Source organism: Pseudoliparis swirei, chromosome 2 (assembly GCF_029220125.1).
Source record: "Pseudoliparis swirei isolate HS2019 ecotype Mariana Trench chromosome 2, NWPU_hadal_v1, whole genome shotgun sequence".
In the NCBI taxonomy this organism is placed as follows: domain Eukaryota; kingdom Metazoa; phylum Chordata; class Actinopteri; order Perciformes; family Liparidae; genus Pseudoliparis; species Pseudoliparis swirei.
This window is the reverse complement of record NC_079389.1, coordinates 22,699,906-22,717,986: the sequence shown is the minus strand read 5'-3', so window position 1 is coordinate 22,717,986 and position 18,081 is coordinate 22,699,906. Positions and strand designations below refer to the sequence as shown.

General features: G+C 44.6%; 1 protein-coding gene across 2 annotated transcripts in view; it reads left to right on the top strand.

Annotated features, from left to right (window-relative positions):
- Positions 1-3,991, top strand: part of cntnap5a (contactin associated protein family member 5a) — a 110,610-nt gene extending 106,619 nt beyond the window's left edge. The window contains exon 24 of one of the 2 annotated variants that reach the window (XR_008833159.1): positions 1,050-1,139. Coding sequence is in view for 1 of the 2 variants with exons in the window: in XM_056426110.1 (XP_056282085.1) it covers positions 1,050-1,246 (197 nt within the window). In the remaining variant the exon portion in view is untranslated. Of the gene's footprint in view, positions 1-1,049 lie in introns of both variants that reach the window. The other variant, XM_056426110.1, reaches the window with a different exon arrangement.
- Positions 3,992-18,081: the final 14,090 nt, after the last annotated feature.

Here is an 18,081-nt window from a genome sequence, read left to right as displayed (position 1 = left end):
GGGGATAGAGGAGGTAGAAGGGTTCAGGGGATAGAGGAGGTAGAAGGGTTAAGGGGGTAGAGAGGTTCATGAGAGAGTGGTTCAGGGGGTAGAGGAGGTAGAAGGGTTCAGGGGGTAGAGGAGGTAGAAGGGTTCAGGGGGTAGAGGAGGTAGAAGGGTTCAGGGGATAGAGGAGGTAGAAGGGTTCAGGGGATAGAGGAGGTAGAAGGGTTAAGGGGGTAGAGAGGTTCATGAGAGAGTGGTTCAGGGGGTAGAGGAGGTAGAAGGGTTCAGGGGGTAGAGGAGGTAGAGGGGTAGAGGGGTTCAGGGGGTAGAGGAGGTACAGGGAGTAGAGGAGGTAGAAGGGTTAAGGGGGTAGAGAGGTTCATGAGAGAGTGGTTCAGGGTGTAGAGGAGGCAGAAGGGTTCAGGGGGTAGAGGAGGTAGAGGGGTTCAGGGGGTAGAGGAGGTACAGGGAGTAGAGGAGGTAGAAGGGTTCAGGGGGTAGAGGAGGTAGAAGGGTTTAGGGGGTAGAGGAGGTATTAGGGTTCATGGGGTAGAGGAGGTAGAAGGGTTCAGGGGATAGAGAGGTTCATGAGGTAGAGGGGTTCAGGGGGTAGAGAGGTACAGGGGGTAGAGGAGGTAGAAGGGTTCAGGGGGTAGAGAGGTAGAGGGGTTCAGGGGGTAGAGGAGGTAGAAGGGTTCAGGGGATAGAGAGGTTCATGAGGTAGAGGGGTTCAGGGGGTAGAGAGGTAGAAGGGTTCAGGGGGTAGAGGAGGTAGAAGGGTTCAGGGGGTAGAGGGGTTCAGGAGGTAGAGGAGGTAGAGGGGTTCAGGGGGTAGAGGGGTTCAGGAGGTAGAGGAGGTAGAGGGGTTCAGGGGGTAGAGGAGGTATTCCAAATATATTCAAATTGCAGACTTTCTTTTCTGGAAGCAGAACTTTAACGTTTGGATGTAGGACGGGTTATCCTGTTGGGTATTCTCGTGTCCGTGATGCCAACCGGAGCTCCTGAATGTCTCGTGTGAGGCGCCGTCCTCTGAGCCTCGTCTCTTCTCTGCTGTGTTCTTCAAGGCGTGGTCACGGCGGTGGTCTTCATCGCCGCGTGCGCCCTGGCCGTGATAAGCCGCCTCCTCTACCAGCACCGGCGGGCGCAGCGGGACGGCGGCGGTGTCAAAGAGGAGAACCGACTCGGCACGTACACGGACTACCGGACAGAGCTGCACCTCCACAACCCGGTCAGGGAGAACACGAAGGAGTTCTACATCTGACCCTGTGGCACCGGAGAGCCGCGGACCTACTGACCTCTGAAGGACTTGAAGGACTCACAGCTGGACGCGCCGCTGCAGGATCCTTTTCTTTTTTCTGTTCTGACAAAAACACGTGGCCCGGAGGAGAGTCTCCCGGGAACACTGCCGCCTGAAACCGGCTCCGGTATTCGATGTTGGTGAAACTGTCCGAAACATTCAAGCCGCTGTGGCGTTGCAAACATTGTAAAGCAAGAAGGTGGGGAGGACGAGGGGGGCACCCGGAGGTGCGACGAGCGACAGCTGCTGTCCATCCTGAATGCGCACAACTTTTGTGTTACAACCCCTCCTTCCTCCCCTCCCCCCCCCCCCTTCAAATGCGCGATGCGTCTTCACTGCGGCGGGACTCACTAAATTGTACTCGGCGAGTCGGGAAAAGTAGGCCAGGCCTGTAAGATATGCGTTAGCTGCTGTCTTTGTTTTTTTGTTCCCAGTGGTGGTGAATGTTCTAGAAGAAGAGAGATGGGGATGGGGTGGTCGGGGACAACACTGCCTATATACTGTATGAGTGCCTAATTTGCATACAAGTTTTTATTTGAACATTTTTAGAAGTTATTCATGCGATTTGCTGGAAAAGCAATCTCATTTCCACAAGAGGAGCTTCACGGTGTCATTATGTTTGAAACCTTCTCTATAGTTTGAGTTTCCCGCCCCACCAGCTAGCTGACCCTCGAGTTTCTTTCCCCGTTTTTTGAAGTAGCACAGAAACCTAAAATCCTGTAATCTTCTTGTCAACCGGATCCACCTTCAAGTGTTTCAGGGGGATTTTTCCCCCATAAGTTTATCCCCATAAAAAAAAAAAGCATAGCACACCATTCAGACCTCATTTATTTATTATTATTATTATTAATAATTGATATTACTGTGCAAAAAAAAAAAGAAGAAGAAAAGGTGCAACATGTAGGATCCTCCACCACTGGGTTCACACGACCTGAATGTGATATTAACATAACAGCAGGGGGCTGCCACTATAACTCTTATAATATAATAATTTACATGAGCCACCTTTGAGTTTACTTCTTTTTTTTCCTGCCACTTTGGATTTAATCCACACGACAAACAACGAGAGCATTATCGACAAGCTCTCCTTCCTCGCCCTCGTCTTCACGTTGGACGCCGGGCAGACCGGACAGCTCCGGTGACCTCGCCGTGACCTCCGGGGGATCAAGTGGTATTAAAGGACCTTTTCCGGGGTCGGCGGTAAATACCTCGGGCAGCACAAGACGTTGACGCATATAAGCATTTTTTTAAATCACATTAGTTGACTTCATGGTTTTACTTTTCTTTATTTTTTACCTTACACGTTGCACATGTAAGAATTCCAAAAGCAATGATGTACATCGGATGGCGAAAGTAGCAGAAAATGAACTAGCTAACGGAGAACGGAGAGGACTATCACATGCACGTAAATGCAAAGAGGACGTACACACGAGTCAAAATATCTTCAGGCTGAAAAACCCGACAGTGGTATTAAACCTGGCCGTGAAGCAGCTCTCGGGCGTGGCGTTGGCGTTCTTTGGCAAACGCGCGGCGTTCACAGCGAGCGCCGAGTACTCGCAGGAAGGTCAGTCGAACCAGATTTTCGGTGGGATGGAACTACAGCCCAGCACAGCTGCAGTTGGCTCCGGGGCCGCGACCTTCACGGTACTCTGAGTGACTCCGTGCCGCTGTTTGAGGCTGGTGTGCTCGACGCCATGACAGCCCCCCCCCCCCCCCCCCGCTACAGAAGGGTTGTAGTGCGTCCGTGATTGAGCGCCAGCGCTTTAAAGCTTTTTGCAGATGCAAGAAAAAAAGGCCACCTGGCCGTAATGTTATTTGTTTATTATCTGGACTACAGGGATACGTGGAGTTTTCTACATATTTCGAGCAGAATACCTTTTTATATACATCGTACACTGGTTGATTCCTTAGAAGAGGAAGAAAAACATCACCCAAAACAAGGCTGAACGTCCAGAGCTAAACCTCGTAGTGCGGTGAGCCCGCAATGCGCATTAAACACCAGAGAACAGAAATTAAAGCATGGATGCAAAATGAAGATTTAGCTCTTCTTCTTCTTTTTCTTTTAGATCTTTACCAACTAGTGAGGCTAAAAATACTAAAGTTTGACCTGCGAGCAGAAAAGCGACGTTAGCTAAAATCTCTAAACGAGCTCGTTGGCTGCAGCTGCTCCTCGTCAGTTTGAGCCGAGCATAAAAGGGTTGGAGCTGAATCCGAGGCTCGGGGGTGTGTGTCCTGTCATGAATGAATGAAGTCATTGCTCGGGATCATAAATGTCTGTACGGAGAAAAAAAAATTCTAAGGAAAGCGATCCAACAATTGTGAAGATATTTTTCCGTCGGTTTATATTTTTTCTCCACAATTTTTGGCTCGATGCACCGATGGATGAGAAAATAGACTCGATGAAGCATCGCCGCCTCCGTCTGGCTAGAGGTCACGTGACTGAAAGCGACCCGAGGTGGTGGCACAGTCAAAAGATCATCTGGGGCCCCATCTGTGCATGTCCTTGTTATTTAAGTCTCAAGATGTGATAGTCTGCAGATCTCCAGTTATCAGTGAATGAATAACATACCTCTCAAGAGTGCTTTGGTTATATTGCAATGGGTTTTAACACGTGGTTACGTCTTCTTAATGATTTGTATAGCTGCAGTTTTATTAAGGATCTATTGTATAGATGTATAATTTAATAATAAAAGTGAATATATTGATTAATTCTCCGTTGTAAAATGGCTTGACTTCCAACAGCTTCAAACTGGATATGTTATCAGAAAAGATCATTTGCCTCTCAACACAGCACCAGCCAAGCCAGCTAAGGTGCTAACGTAGCTAACGGTACTAACTAGAGCTAACAGAGTTTACCTGGAAGAGGAACCGGAGGTTGCGTGCTACGCTTCTCGGAACACTTAATCGTTATTATGTTTATGCTCACATGCACCGACATAAACACAGCTAATTTTATATTTATTTTTTTAGCTCTGAATTATGGATATTGCCTCTATTGAAATGTGTTTACATCTGTGTCTTTTACCCTGTGGCAGTAAATTCAGTACAACAATGTAGCTAACGGTACTAACTAGAGCTAACGGTGTTTACCTGGAAGAGGAACCGGAGGATGGGTGCTTCGCTTCCGGGAACACGTTATCAGCTGTCATGTAAATGCTCACATGCACATAGCAAATATATATTAATATTTTTTTAGCTGCAAATGTCAGGTATTGCCTCCTTTTTAAAGTTGTTTACCTCTGTGTCTTTTACTCTGGCAGTAATTTCATTCCAAGTACAACATTGTTTGCCGGTGGGAAGCCGGTGAGGGATTTGCAAGCACCTCCCCATGAGGCGCTTCACAGGCAGGGGAAAAGATGCATTGCTTAATTTATTTATCTAAATATAGCTGCAAAAGGGAGATATTAATTGGGAAATAAATCTCTCTTAAGAGGTTGTAAATTGTCAACGTTTACTCGTTTTAAGACTTTATCATTGTGCCATTGTCAAGAAATTCTCATTTTCATTAAAAATAGATACGGTGATGAAAGAATTATGCCAAGTGACTGAGCTTTATCATGTCCAGATATTTTTAAAAAGGCTTTTAGTGCAAAAAATGAATTTGAGTCGGACTCCACAACCACTGATTGAGGGCATAAATAATGACGTTTTAAAAAATGTAACCAGATGGGTTTGGAGTCTTAATTGAGTTGCACTTGCACAGTGCGGTCATGAGTCACAGCAAGTTGATGCAAAGTACACCATGTCTATGCTAATTTGGCAATTACATGGGGAAACCGCATTGAATATTATAAAACGCATTAATTCTTCCTCAGTTGATTCAATCACACCCTGTCCTCATTCTGATGAATATAGCTTTTCCTTAACTTCAGAGGGGTCGTTGCCAATGAAATATTAATCCATCCGTTATCTTCCGCTTACCCTCGGGCCGGTTTACGGACGCAGCAGAGTTTAGCAAAGCATTCCCAGACATCTATTTACCCCCCCCCCCCCCCCCCCAGGTACATTTTCCAGCTCTTCCTGGGGGAACCCTGAGGTGTTCTAGGACTAGACGAGATATATATAAAATCCCTCCGGCGTGTTCCGGGTCTACCGAGGGGCCTCTTACCAGTTGGACTCCCGTCTAGGAGGATCCTGATCAGATGTTAAACCACCTCAGATGGACCATTTAACCTTTCACTGAACTTCACACCGACGTCTTTTAAATCAAAGGTTTAAAAGCCAGATGTGCACTTTAATCCACATTTACAAAAGCTATAATGAACTCTCGAAAGACCACTCGGGTTCTCAATCTTAATTTCAAGTTTCCACCAGAGACCTGTTTTTGACTTCAAAGCAGCTTCTCCAAGTCTCCGCCTGGATGTCCGAGTAATCCAAGATGGCGACGGGCGAAATCGGCTTAACTGGGACGCTTAAAAACATCAACAGAAACTGCGTCGCATTGGAAAATCTATATTTACATTTTGAGGAACAGAAAACGTTTGTTTCCACACACTGTATCCTCTGCTGCCACAGCATGTCAGGAGTGTAACGTACGGCTTATGTAAATAGATTCACTTTGTACTACTTATAAATTCAGAGATGCCTGGACAGGTATTTTCAAAGAAAACTAATTGGTAAGTGGTGTCACTGCTACATCTGCTCCTCAAGCCTCTTTGCTGTGTTCTGCAGGCCTCGTTGTGTCTGTGAGTTCGCAAACAAATACAATTTCACACTTCTTTTTGCATTTAATTGCTTCTTTCTTTCTTTCTCTGACGTTGACCTGCTTTTCCTGTTTGTTTGCTTTCTGTTATGTTCAGCGTTGTGTTTTAAATGAACGCTTATCTGTTCGTAGTCATTTGAATACCCGGCAGTACATTGTCACCTTGAGTTACGCTGGGTGCCCTGCGCTCTGATATTGGTGCACTCAAAAGGTAACGTCGTGTTCACTTTGCTCTCTCCTTCAAGGATCCTTCAACACGCCATAAAGTGCTTCCTTTTGTGCATATTTCATACCGACACAGTTCAGTGTCTGTGGGTGTGAAAAACAATAAATGCCATGAAGCATAGACTTCTATACAACCAGAGGAGTCGCCCCCTGGTGGTCATGAGAGAGAATGCAGCTTTAACACATGAAGCATTGACTTCTGTACAACCAGAGGAGTCGCCCCCTGGTGGTCAGGAGAGAGAATGCAGCTTTAACACATGAAGCATAGACTTCTATACAACCAGAGGAGTCGCCCCCTGGTGGTCATGAGAGAGAATGCAGCTTTAACACATGAAGCATAGACTTCTATACAACCAAAGGAGTCGCCCCCTGGCAGCCCGTAGAGAGAATGCAGCTTTAATACATGAAGCATTGACTTCTATACAACCAGAGGAGTCAACGTACAGACGAGAGTGGTTGCGATAGACGAAAAACGGGCCTATTTCGCCTCAAGTTTAAATATTAAAAATTTTGAATATTCGCAATGCTGTGAAGGTAGCATAAGGTTTCATTTGTCCAGATGGTGGCGCTATTACAAGGAACTCTCCGTTTTGGCCGGCAATTTGACCCTTAAACTCTGAAACAATATTCCTTCCTTTCTTTTTAGAATTTTTCCAGGTTCACATGAGCCCATTTCTGCTTAAGAACGTTGACTTACCACCAGGTGAGTTTTGCCGTCATTTGGATGAAGACTTGAATGTTGAACTGAACCACCATGAATCTGCTTCATAGACGTACAGATACAAGAGAAAAGACCTGGAGGGAAGACACACAACGAACCCTGAGTTCCTGGTGATTTCGACATCTTTGCCCACTGAGTAAAGTCAACCTGCTGCTGATGAGGACTCTCTGAAGCTCCAGAACCCAGCCAGTAAGAGGACCTGGAGTTGAGATCATTTCGGTTGCTCCTCCTCGGAATTAAAAGATAAAACACGTCTCGGTGAGAAAAGAAACACGAGGGTTATCCGATGTTGACATTGACGCGATGACAACTCTTGAAAGGTGTTTAATTACGGAAACACTGCACGTGCAATCATTATTAATTATTCATCGTAGTTTGTCAGAGCTTCAAAATGTAAAACTATGCACGTCAAAGATTTTTTTCTTTCTTTTCTTTCTCTCGATATTTATCGATCCAAGGTCTTGGCGCTCGGATCCAAACCCCCGAGACACGTTGAGCCTTCGAGTCTTACGGCGGACCGGTCAAAGTCAGCATCTTCACCACCCGAGCCGGGTCTCCAGACGCTGATATTCTGAATAGTGGCCTGCACACGACGTTCATAACGTGCAATCATACTAACACCTTTTGTCAGAACTTTCTGGTCCACATAGATAATTGTAGTGGAGATTTTCAAAGTGGTTGTTGTTGTTGTTTCGTTTCTGTCCCCTGATGCTAATTCGTCTGTTTCTTCATCCACCAGCTCTCCGTGGTTTTGCTGCTGGTGAAGAACAAACCTGCAATTATCTCCGCCTGCAGCTATCCGGAATTATCCAAATATATTCAATGTGGAAAACACCCGAGCCGGGTGTGAAAGTCGAGTTCAACACCGCGGCTGTGCGTCAACACCCAATCTCTTCGTGGTTATTATCACGTAACCCTCGTCTTTCACCGGCCTCGAGGCTCACGTGTCCCGTGACTATGTCTCCTTGTTACTGGCAAGCGTGTTACGCTCAACTCCCACGCAGTTTAAAAGAATGAGGAGGATGACGGCTATACGACTTAATATTTCCATTTTTTATTTTTTTTAACAAGCCCAGTATCAAGGCAGTTTGTAAAATAGTGTCAAAAATGAATCAATTGGACCCAAATGTCCCTCAGCATGCAAACAAAGCCAACGGGAAGTCAATTAAAATCCCTTTTCCTGCAGGGCACATTAATTAAGCGAATGAATAACAAGTTTTTCTTCAACCTTTTGTTATGTAGCGCTGAGTCTTCCCCCCGAAAAATAAATTGTGATGAAACACGAAACCAAAAGATTGCATTTCGTGACTATTTCCCAAACTGCAGTTAGTTCGTGTTGTTTTTAAAACATTCAAATTCCTCCTATCAGAAACAAAAAAGATAGAGTGATGACACTTCAATGGACAACCAATGGACAGCCAATGGATAACCAATGGACAACCAATAGACAACCAATGGATGACCAATGGACAACCAATGGACAGCCAATGGATAACTAATAGATAACCAATGGATAGCCAATGGACAACCAATGGATAACCAATGGACAAACAATGGATAACCTATGGACAACCAATAGACAACCAATGGACAACCAATGGATAACCTATGGACAACCAATAGATAACCAATAGATAACCAACGGACAGCCAATGGACAACCAATGGATAACTTAAGGTGTTTTTTCTATTACTGATACAGTGGGTTTGAAACCCCCCCCCCCCCCCCCCCCCCAACACCGACGTCTTGCAGTAGATTTGATATTACAGTGTTACGTGCTTCTTGTACACATTGGTTTTTAAATAATGTGTCATATGTGTTTTAATCCATCAAGTTGACTTGCGTGAATAAATGAACGAATTAAAGGCGCTTAAGTAAAAGTGTGGCGGAAACATGTTTATTTATACCTTTGACGAGGCGACAACGCTACGACACCTCCGCTGTGACGGGAATGAAACGCAAAGGGAAAAGAGAAAAAAAAGAGAAGAGGGAAAAAATGAGAAGGAAATCAAAACCACAAACCGGACCCTGAACATTCATTTAGCAACACGCTGCAGATCCAGTCACTCCATCTCCACTATATATATATATATATATATATATACACCCGACGCATGTTAATTTCAAACATTCATCTTTCGTGTCTGTGCACACGGAGGTTAGCGTGAATTAATTGGCCCTGCTTCAATCACGCTTAAATTGGGGGAAGAGAATATACAGCAGCGGTCACGAGTTGAGATAATTATTGAACACCCCCCACCCCCCTCCGCTTTTTGACAGAAGTGATGTAATGACTCACAGCTGTTTCTCATTTTAAATCACCACAGATGAATTCACACCTGTGTGTGTGAGAGGGATAATACATGGACAACAGTTGTTGAATCGCGCGAGCGCACACGCTCGCGTCAAGCTAACGGGAAACGAGATGAAGTGGCTGGAATCACCTCCCATGCTTATTCATTAGTGTCGCTATACTTCAGGACACCTACGCAAACTCCTGGGAGCGCAGCAGCCACTGCTTTTTTTTTTTTTTACAGCGTGAAGAAAAGTTTCACTTTCCAGCAAACTTCAGAGCACGAGACGCTCCTCGGAAGCCGCTAAAAGATGTGAGAAGAGTCGATGTAAAGACGTGCGTAACGACGCGCCGTGACTTTAGTACGGGGAAGAAATGTCAAATTTTAACCCCAAAAATGGAAACACTGCACCACTTATTAAACTAAATGTCATCCCCTCGTCGGTACACTGACGACACGCCGTCTTACCCGCCCAGTAATTTGGGGGTTAAGAGTTCTTCCCCGAGGACACCTGGACCAGCGGAGCTCTGAGGGATGGACCACCCCAGTGTTGCCAGGTCCGCGGTATTCCCGCGGAATTGGGCTACTTTTGAAGTGTTGCCGCGGGTTGAATTTTTTGTCCGTTGGTTCGGGTAGACCTATTTTGCATGCAAATTACATGAATATCTTTAAATAAAAATCCATATTTTAAATGAAATTTATTTATACCCAAATCCTACCAAACTGACTCCAGATCAGCACGTACACGCATGGACATGGACTTTAAAAGCAGTGTATATGGTTTGGCACGGGCATATTTTGAGTTCTGATATTGGGCTGGTTTTTGGGCTGGTTTTGTCACACAGACCTGGCAACCCTGGACCACCCCCCCGACATGAGGGACGAAACTGGCCTCATCCTGAAAACAATCCTCTATTGTTTTTTTTCCCGATAACCCATTATTTAAACATCCCACTAGGATGAAAATCGTAAATGGACAAATTAAATCTTCTCGACAAACAATAGGGACGGGTTTTTTTCTGAAAGGCCGATTTATCCCCCAAAAAGAAACACACTCGCCGTGCTATATTCGTGCAGCATGGCATCGCTGGGACTTTCCGGCTATTCATAACCCACCGCTCTGCCTCTTATTATTACCTTTTGTTGGGTTTTGATCAGGTCAGAGGTCAGAATATCATGGTAAGTCCGACAGGGTGACGTCATTCTGCGTAACAATTCGTCATGTGTGAGCGTGAAGTGATGTCATATATCATTCTCTATTTTTAAATGTATTCTAAAATTGTAATCCTTTCAGAAATCCCCCTTTTTACCCAATGTAATCTGATTTATTTTCTATTTTAATAATGCTCTTCCGTACGTATTCCCTCATTCCGCAGTTACTGAGAAAGATATCGAGGCCGGATTTGCTTTTTCCACTGTTATTTCTACCATGTGAACGAGGGAACTACGTGACACCCCCACTTCAAAATAACAACGGGCCGCCTTCAGGTACTCGTTCGTGAATCTACAGACGCCGAGCCGGCATACTGACTAAACTAATTACATGCAACTTGCTATTTAAGCTTCTAAATCTGATATGTGTTCATACACATGTTCACCAGTGGGTGTCCAGGACTTTAAACCCAATTTCCACGACCAAACATTTTGTGAAATCTCCGTGTCTACACAAGTATATACCTAAATCACACAAATGAATGAGACACTAGTTTGATTCAAAGAATACACATTTGCACGAATGTATATTCTTTTAATCAAACTGTGTAAATGAACATATGAATATAACAACATTTCCAATTTTGGGATTTCATTTTTGGGATTTCATTTTTTTCAAGGACTATTCTTGGCCTAGAAATAACCTTTTGAAAATTCCATGACTTTCCCAGGTTTTCCATGACCGTACGAACCCCTGGCAGAGGCTCCAAAATAAAAAGTACTCGTGGCATGAGCATATTCCAGCGTCTCTAAAGGAAGCCAGAGCGTAGATGTAGTGGAGCAGGTAGTCTCTCCGTGGCAGGGGAGGATAAAAAACACGAGAGCGCCCACATCTTGGGCCGCCGGATTCACGGAGACGTCGATCAATCCAAACGCTTCTTTCACTGTTCTTCTTCTTCTTGTTGTTCTTCTTCTTCTTCTTGTTCTTCTTCTTCTCCTTCATCTTCTTCTTCTCCCGGCTCGGCGGCAGCAAATTAAGTTTATTTATTCTGAAATATGAGAGTCCTCTGCCCTCATTATAATGTGTGTGTGTGAGTGAGTGCTAACGATGAGATACCGACAAGAGAATATAGCTGTCAAATTACCTGAGTTGTCCCTCATGAAGAGGTACCACCAGTATATACACCACCAGAATATACACCACCAGAATATATTACCACCAGTATTTACACCACCAGAATATACACCACCAGTATATACACCACCAGAATATACACCACCAGAATATATTACCACCAATATATACACCGCCAGTATATACACCACCAGTATATATTACCACCAGAATATACACCACCAGTATATATTACCACCAGTATATACACCACCAGTATTTAGCACCATTAAGTCCACACCCAGCAAAGTAATGGTCGAGTAAACGTTCACATAGCGGCTTTAGCTCAGTGGGGTAAGAGGGCCGTCCTGCAACCGCAGGGTTGTGGGTTCGATCCCCGCTCTCCCCATTAGTTGCAAGTCGAAGTGTCCTTGAGCAAGGCACTGAACCCCCAGTTGCTTCCCAGGCGCTTCACCGCAGCCCACTGCTCCTTAATAACTTAGGATGGGTTAAATGCAGAGAACTAATTTCCCCTTGGGGATTAATAAAAGTGTATATTCTATTCTATTCTAGTTGAGTAAAAGTTTTCTTTATTCTCTTTATTTTACTCAGGGACCGGCCGGTCACATTAATAAACATTTGTGTCCATGTGGCATATTTAGCCAGCAGGCTATTCTAAACTATTCTAAACTATTCAAAATTAAAGAAACAAGTTTCAATTGTGGTGTATGGCCAAAAAAATCAATTAACCCTATGCCAAGCTCCGCCCCCTCTGCCTTTAGGCTTCTGCACAATAACTATTTTTAAATTAAAGTAGTTTTCTTTGTCAGCTCCATCCAGTTCAACGTGTTCATACATCAGCAAACATGATGCGTTTATTAATCACTGTCAACGGACTTTAAATCACAATAAGCACAAAACACGCTGGAGTTCATTCATCTGATGGAGGGATTCTGTTTTTGTCAGATTTAACTTGACTTCCCTCCATTACTTGGATTACTAATAATATAATATATATATATATTAAATCATTAACCAATAGAGCTTTAGATTTAGGAGTCCACATTTAATGATCCTATTGTGTTGCATTGTTACAATAGTGGTGTCACTTTTATGACGTTATTTTGTGTAACTCTATGGAGCGTATTCACTCACGTGACCACAACAACCTTTGGCGGCCATGTTGGGGTCCATGCACGGCATTGTTTTGCTATATTTTATGCCGCTCTTCTTTAGAAATGACCATTATATCCTGAAGGAGACACAATTTCAGTTCAAAGCGGTGTGCCTTGTGATGGTACTGTGCCTCATTGTTGGATGTGGGACGAATGATTCAGAATATGGGTTTATCAGCTCAACAAGACAGGCTATTACTTCAACTTGTCATCTCCTTCGGCTTTACTCGGCGTATGAGCGTTACGACTGTTCTCATGTGTTTCTGTTGACACGTCGGGTTGTGGGCACGTTTCCATTGACTCTCGTCAATAATCTCTTTTTGCTTTTTCGCTGAGTGAAAATCAATGTTTCACTTGCGCAAAAGGAACTGTGGATGGAAACTTGGGAGGAAGCCATGAACATGGCAACTCCGTCGGGCGATGTCTGCCTTTACTCTGTGATTCATGTCAAGGTCAAATAAAACACTGTCTCCATGGGAACAGCACTCAGCACGGCCACCAAACAGTCACTGCTGGTCCTGAAGGAGCTGGAAGCGGCTTCATCAGACACTCGTCCTGGAGGCGGAGCTGTGACTACGGATCATATATGAACCCAGACACGGGCCGCTCGATGTTCCCACATTTCTGGTATTTCCACAACAAGTATAACGCAGAAATATTTGTTAATGTCCCATGGTCGATAGCGGAAATGAAAACTGTTTTACAGGAATGTGACCGGGCTATGTGCTGGTAACTAGGGGTAACTAGCGAGTTAACCACAAAGTGTTGAGCGAGTAAAATCAGGTAAAAAAGCGTTGTGAATATTCAATTCCAACTGCTGAAATCTTTATTTGGTAATGCAGAAGGACATGAGGTTGCTGGGCTCTCGCAAAATCAAACAGCGGACACGATAGCCAGGTCAACTTCTTCTGACATTTAATAAGTGGACGGGTTAGGGTTAGGGTAATGTAACTTATTCTAGCTGATGTAACTTATTCTAGCTGATATAACTTATTATAGTTAATGTAACTTATTCTAGCTGATGTAACTTATTATAGCTAATGTAACTTATTCTAGCTGATGTAACTTATTATAGCTATTGTAGCTTATTCTAGATAATGCAGCTTATTCTAGCTAATGTAGCTAGAAGCTGCGTCTGGTTGGCCCGCACAGACTATGGGTGAGGGCGAGCTAACTGACGTGCATCTAACCCATCGAGCCCCATTGCCAACCTAGCAAATAAACTACATACATGTAGCGTTGCATGTAGGAACATCTATACACGTGACACTGAGCAACGAGAGGGAGAGAAGGAAGCCCTGATGCTAATCTAAAGTACGGTAGCTAACGTTAGTAGAACCAAACAATGTGAAATACAATAAAACGCTTATTATATCAGACAATTAGCTTGGTTTAGCTGGAGCTGCGAAACAACGCTATCGGATAGCACGCTGACCACCGGAGGTGATGCGATACGCCTACCGTAGTACCGGATACCGGTAAGTTAATATGAGCTCACTACTAGTTTGCCTGTGTGTTTGGCTGGAGAAAAAAAAGTTAATTATCCTCTTCATATGTATTTTTTTAATAATTAGTTAATTATTCTGTTTTTTAACTAATAAATAATGGAGAAAAACACATGTTCTTGTGTTGTAACGTTAAACATGGTCGTATGCCGTTCTTCTAACATTGTGTTCCTGCTAGTTAACCCCGAGGCCAGATTTGAGTATTTCTAGCTGCCGACTACCTGAGTGAGGCGTCTCCATCCCGCGAACGGGACTCGTGAGCGAGATGATTCCTCCACGCTCAGGTAAACACAGCCGCCTGATTGGATCATTACCGGGATAAGCCTCATAAACGGGTTCTCCGTGTCCCGGTAAACGCACTCAATGGTGTTAATGGCTCTGGCGCTCTCACCCGCGTCAACGTAAACTCCATCACGATAATGATAGTAATTACAAGTAGCCTACAGTGCAGACAGCAGCAACAATTATCATATCCTAAGGTGTGTGTGTGTGTGTGTGTGTGTGTGTGTGTGTGAGTGCTCTGGCCGTGTCGCAATCTGGCATGTCTCCGCTTGCTGGCCGAGGAAAAAACAAAAAAAATCCAATGAACCGTCAGCGTGCTCTGGAGTGGAAGTGAGAGATTGAGAAACTCAGACAAAAGCAAGGACACGGTCCAGAATAACAAAACAGCAGCGACAATACTTCAGGAACAATGGAAGGACGAGAGAACAGCAGAACAATGGAAGAACAATGGCGCTGGTGTCAATGTGCATCCCGTCATGTCAGTGAAGCTCGTGGAGGTGGAGGTGGAGGGAGGTTGGTTTCCGGACTGCAGTTTTGAAGCCTCGGAATGGCCGTCGCCATCTTGTTTTTCTTCCCCAACCAGAAGTGAGTATTTCAATGATGCCCCCCCACACACACACACACACACACACACACACACACACACCTCTTCCAGTGTAAAAAGTCATGGAGCTCTTCACCTTCGTCTCCTCTTCCTCTTCTCCTTCTTCTCTTTTACTTCTACTTCTCCTCCTTCTCCTTCTCCTTCTTCTCTTTCTTCTCCTCCTTCTTTATCTTCTTCTTCTTCTTGGTCAAATCTATTTTTTCATGGTTTTTAGGCCATCATTTATTTTATTTTTTTCACGTCCAAAGAATTTCTCCCAAAATCACGATTCATATCCTTTAAATCTCTCACGTCTCGATCGGGAAACGCGACAATCGAGTATTTCGTAATCAATCCAAACGCCGTAAATGATATTTAGGTCAAGTTGTAATTATTCTCGTATTCTGAATATGAGCGTCTCGTATATTTCGGCAGTTTATTCACGTTCTCGGTCTTTTGGGGTGAAGACCTCTCTCTCTCCACCTCCGTCTCTTATCTCTTATCCGGATGGAGAGAATCCGTCTGCAACTTCAGCCCAAACTTTGTTATTTAGACGAATGAGATTTCCCCTGAAACGCGGTGAAGCACGTCCAACGTGGACTCCCGATACCCAAACTCCTCTCCTCCTCCTCCCCTCCTCCTCTCTTCCTCCTCTCCTCCTCCTCTTCTTCTTCTCAGAGAAAGGGCAGCAGGTCCACCAGATAATTCTGGCTCTCGCAGGGGGAAGATTAACAAACCCCCGCGAGAGGACTCGGCCGCCGCTTGTCAATCAGGGAACTCCCTGCTCCTCTCCAGCACTTTGTTCTGTGAGCCCATGCAAAGGGCACCTCCTCCTCCTCCTCCTCCTCCTGCCCGTCACTCCCCGACTCCTCCAGAATATCCTTGAGCCCAAAGTGCTCCGACTGGGAAGAAAAAAAATCGAGGACGGCGGAGGAAATGTCGTCGGCCATCGCTGAGATGAAACAAAGGAGTGCTTAGTCATTCGAGGATGAGGAGCGATGCCGCGGTGCGATGGTGGTGGGGGTTGGGGTGGTTGTGCGGGTTGGGGTGGTGGGGGGGGAGCAGAGATAAGCAAATGGCTCGGAAATTACATTTGCTATACAACCATTTGTACCAGTCGCGAGATAACGAAGGGGAATTTCTATTTGCATTATCGTCCTCTAGAAGAACCAATTGCAAATGCATCCCGCGAGTGAGTATCAGGCGCTTTAATTAGTGTGTGTGTGTGTCAGATATATATATACACTACCGTTCAAAAGTTTGGGATCACTTAGAAATGTCCTTATTTTTCAAAGAAAAGCATTGTTTTTTTCAATGAAGATAACATTAAATCAATCAGAAATACACTCTATACATTGTTAATGTGGTAAATGACTATTCTAGGTGGAAACGTCTGGTTTCTCATGAAATATCTCCATAGGTGTATAGAGGCCCATTTCCATCAACTATCACTCCAGTGTTCTAATGGTACATTGTGTTTGCTAATCGCCTTAGAAGACTAATGGATGATTAGAAAACCCTTGTGCAATTATGTTAGCACAGCTGAAAACAGTTATGCTGGTGATATAAGCTAACTGGCCTTCCTTTGAGCTTGAAGTTTGTAGAACAAAATTAATACTTCAAATATTAATCATTATTTCTAACCTTGTCAATGTCTTGACTATATTTTCTATTCAATTTTCAATTCATTTGATAAATAAAAGTGAGTTTTCATGGAAGACACAAAATTGTCTGGATGACCCCAAACTTTTGAACGGTAGTGTATATATACGGCGTGTAACTCATGCAATGAAATAGTCTCTTCCTCAACTGTTTTTGAAAGTCTTCGCTCGAGCCCGAAATGATATCAAAAAGAAAGAAGAAAAAAAACGCCGGCTGACACAGAAGTTATTATCTGGACGGCGTGTCCAGAGAGGCGCCGCGGCGCTCTGACCGCTCGGGGGAAGGGCAGCGGAGGGACGGGCGATCAATCACAACCCGAAAATGGCAAACGGCGGAGGTGTGACTCACAACGGTTAGTCCACTGTGGTCCCGGTGGACGTCCGTCCTGCAGGGACGCTTTCCTTCCTCTGGACACTTTGTTATTGGTTTCCTGCCTCGACGCGTCCACGAGACGCGGCAGGACATCATGAGATCATGAGAATAAAAGAGAGTATGCTGCATTTAAAAATCTGTACGAACCCTGCAATCAATCTATTGTCTCTCTTTCATCTTTAAAGTATATACTAAAAAGGAAAAGATTGTACGGTCATGGAAAACCTGGAAAAGTCATGGAACTTTAAAATGGTTATTTCCAGGCCGAGAAAAGGATGAAAATTAAATACCAAAATTGGAAAAGATGTGGACATGTGTTATATTCATATGTTCATTTAAACAGTTTTAAAAATATCAAGGATATTTACAGGTCATTTTAAAATGGATGGATGGTGGATGGGTGGATGGATCGATGGATTGATGGATGGGTGAATGGATGGGTGGATGGATAGATGGATGGGTGAATGGGTGGATATATGGATGGTGGATGGATTGATGGATAGATGGATAGATGGATGGATGGGTGGATCCATTATTCAAATCCCAGGACCTTTCCAGGTTTTCCATGACGTACAGAACTCTGGACTGAAGCTTCTCGGCTCACTTTCCCCGATCGATGCTCATCTGGTTACGGCTGCTATCCTCAGATCTCACGATGTCGGCCCTGTGAGTCGCCGGCCTCGTCGTATCAGACATCAATACTCTCTTCGGGGCCCAAAAAATAATACTGCCGGTCTTGCTTTTGGGCATCACGGTGTCCGTAAAGTCCACCGTGTGACGCCGGTGGAGACACCCGGAGGCGCCTTCACTCAGATATCACACGTGGAACCGCAGCGACACATAAAGCACCGCGGGTGACAGATTATCAATAACCCTATTATGTGACCCGTCAGTGGAAGTGACGGAAGACTCGAGCCGGCGTGTCACGTAACGCATTACCCCCCCCCCCCCCCGGCGTTTCTCTTCTTCTTTTTTTGCGCAGCCGGCGATAACAAAACCGATGTTGTTCACA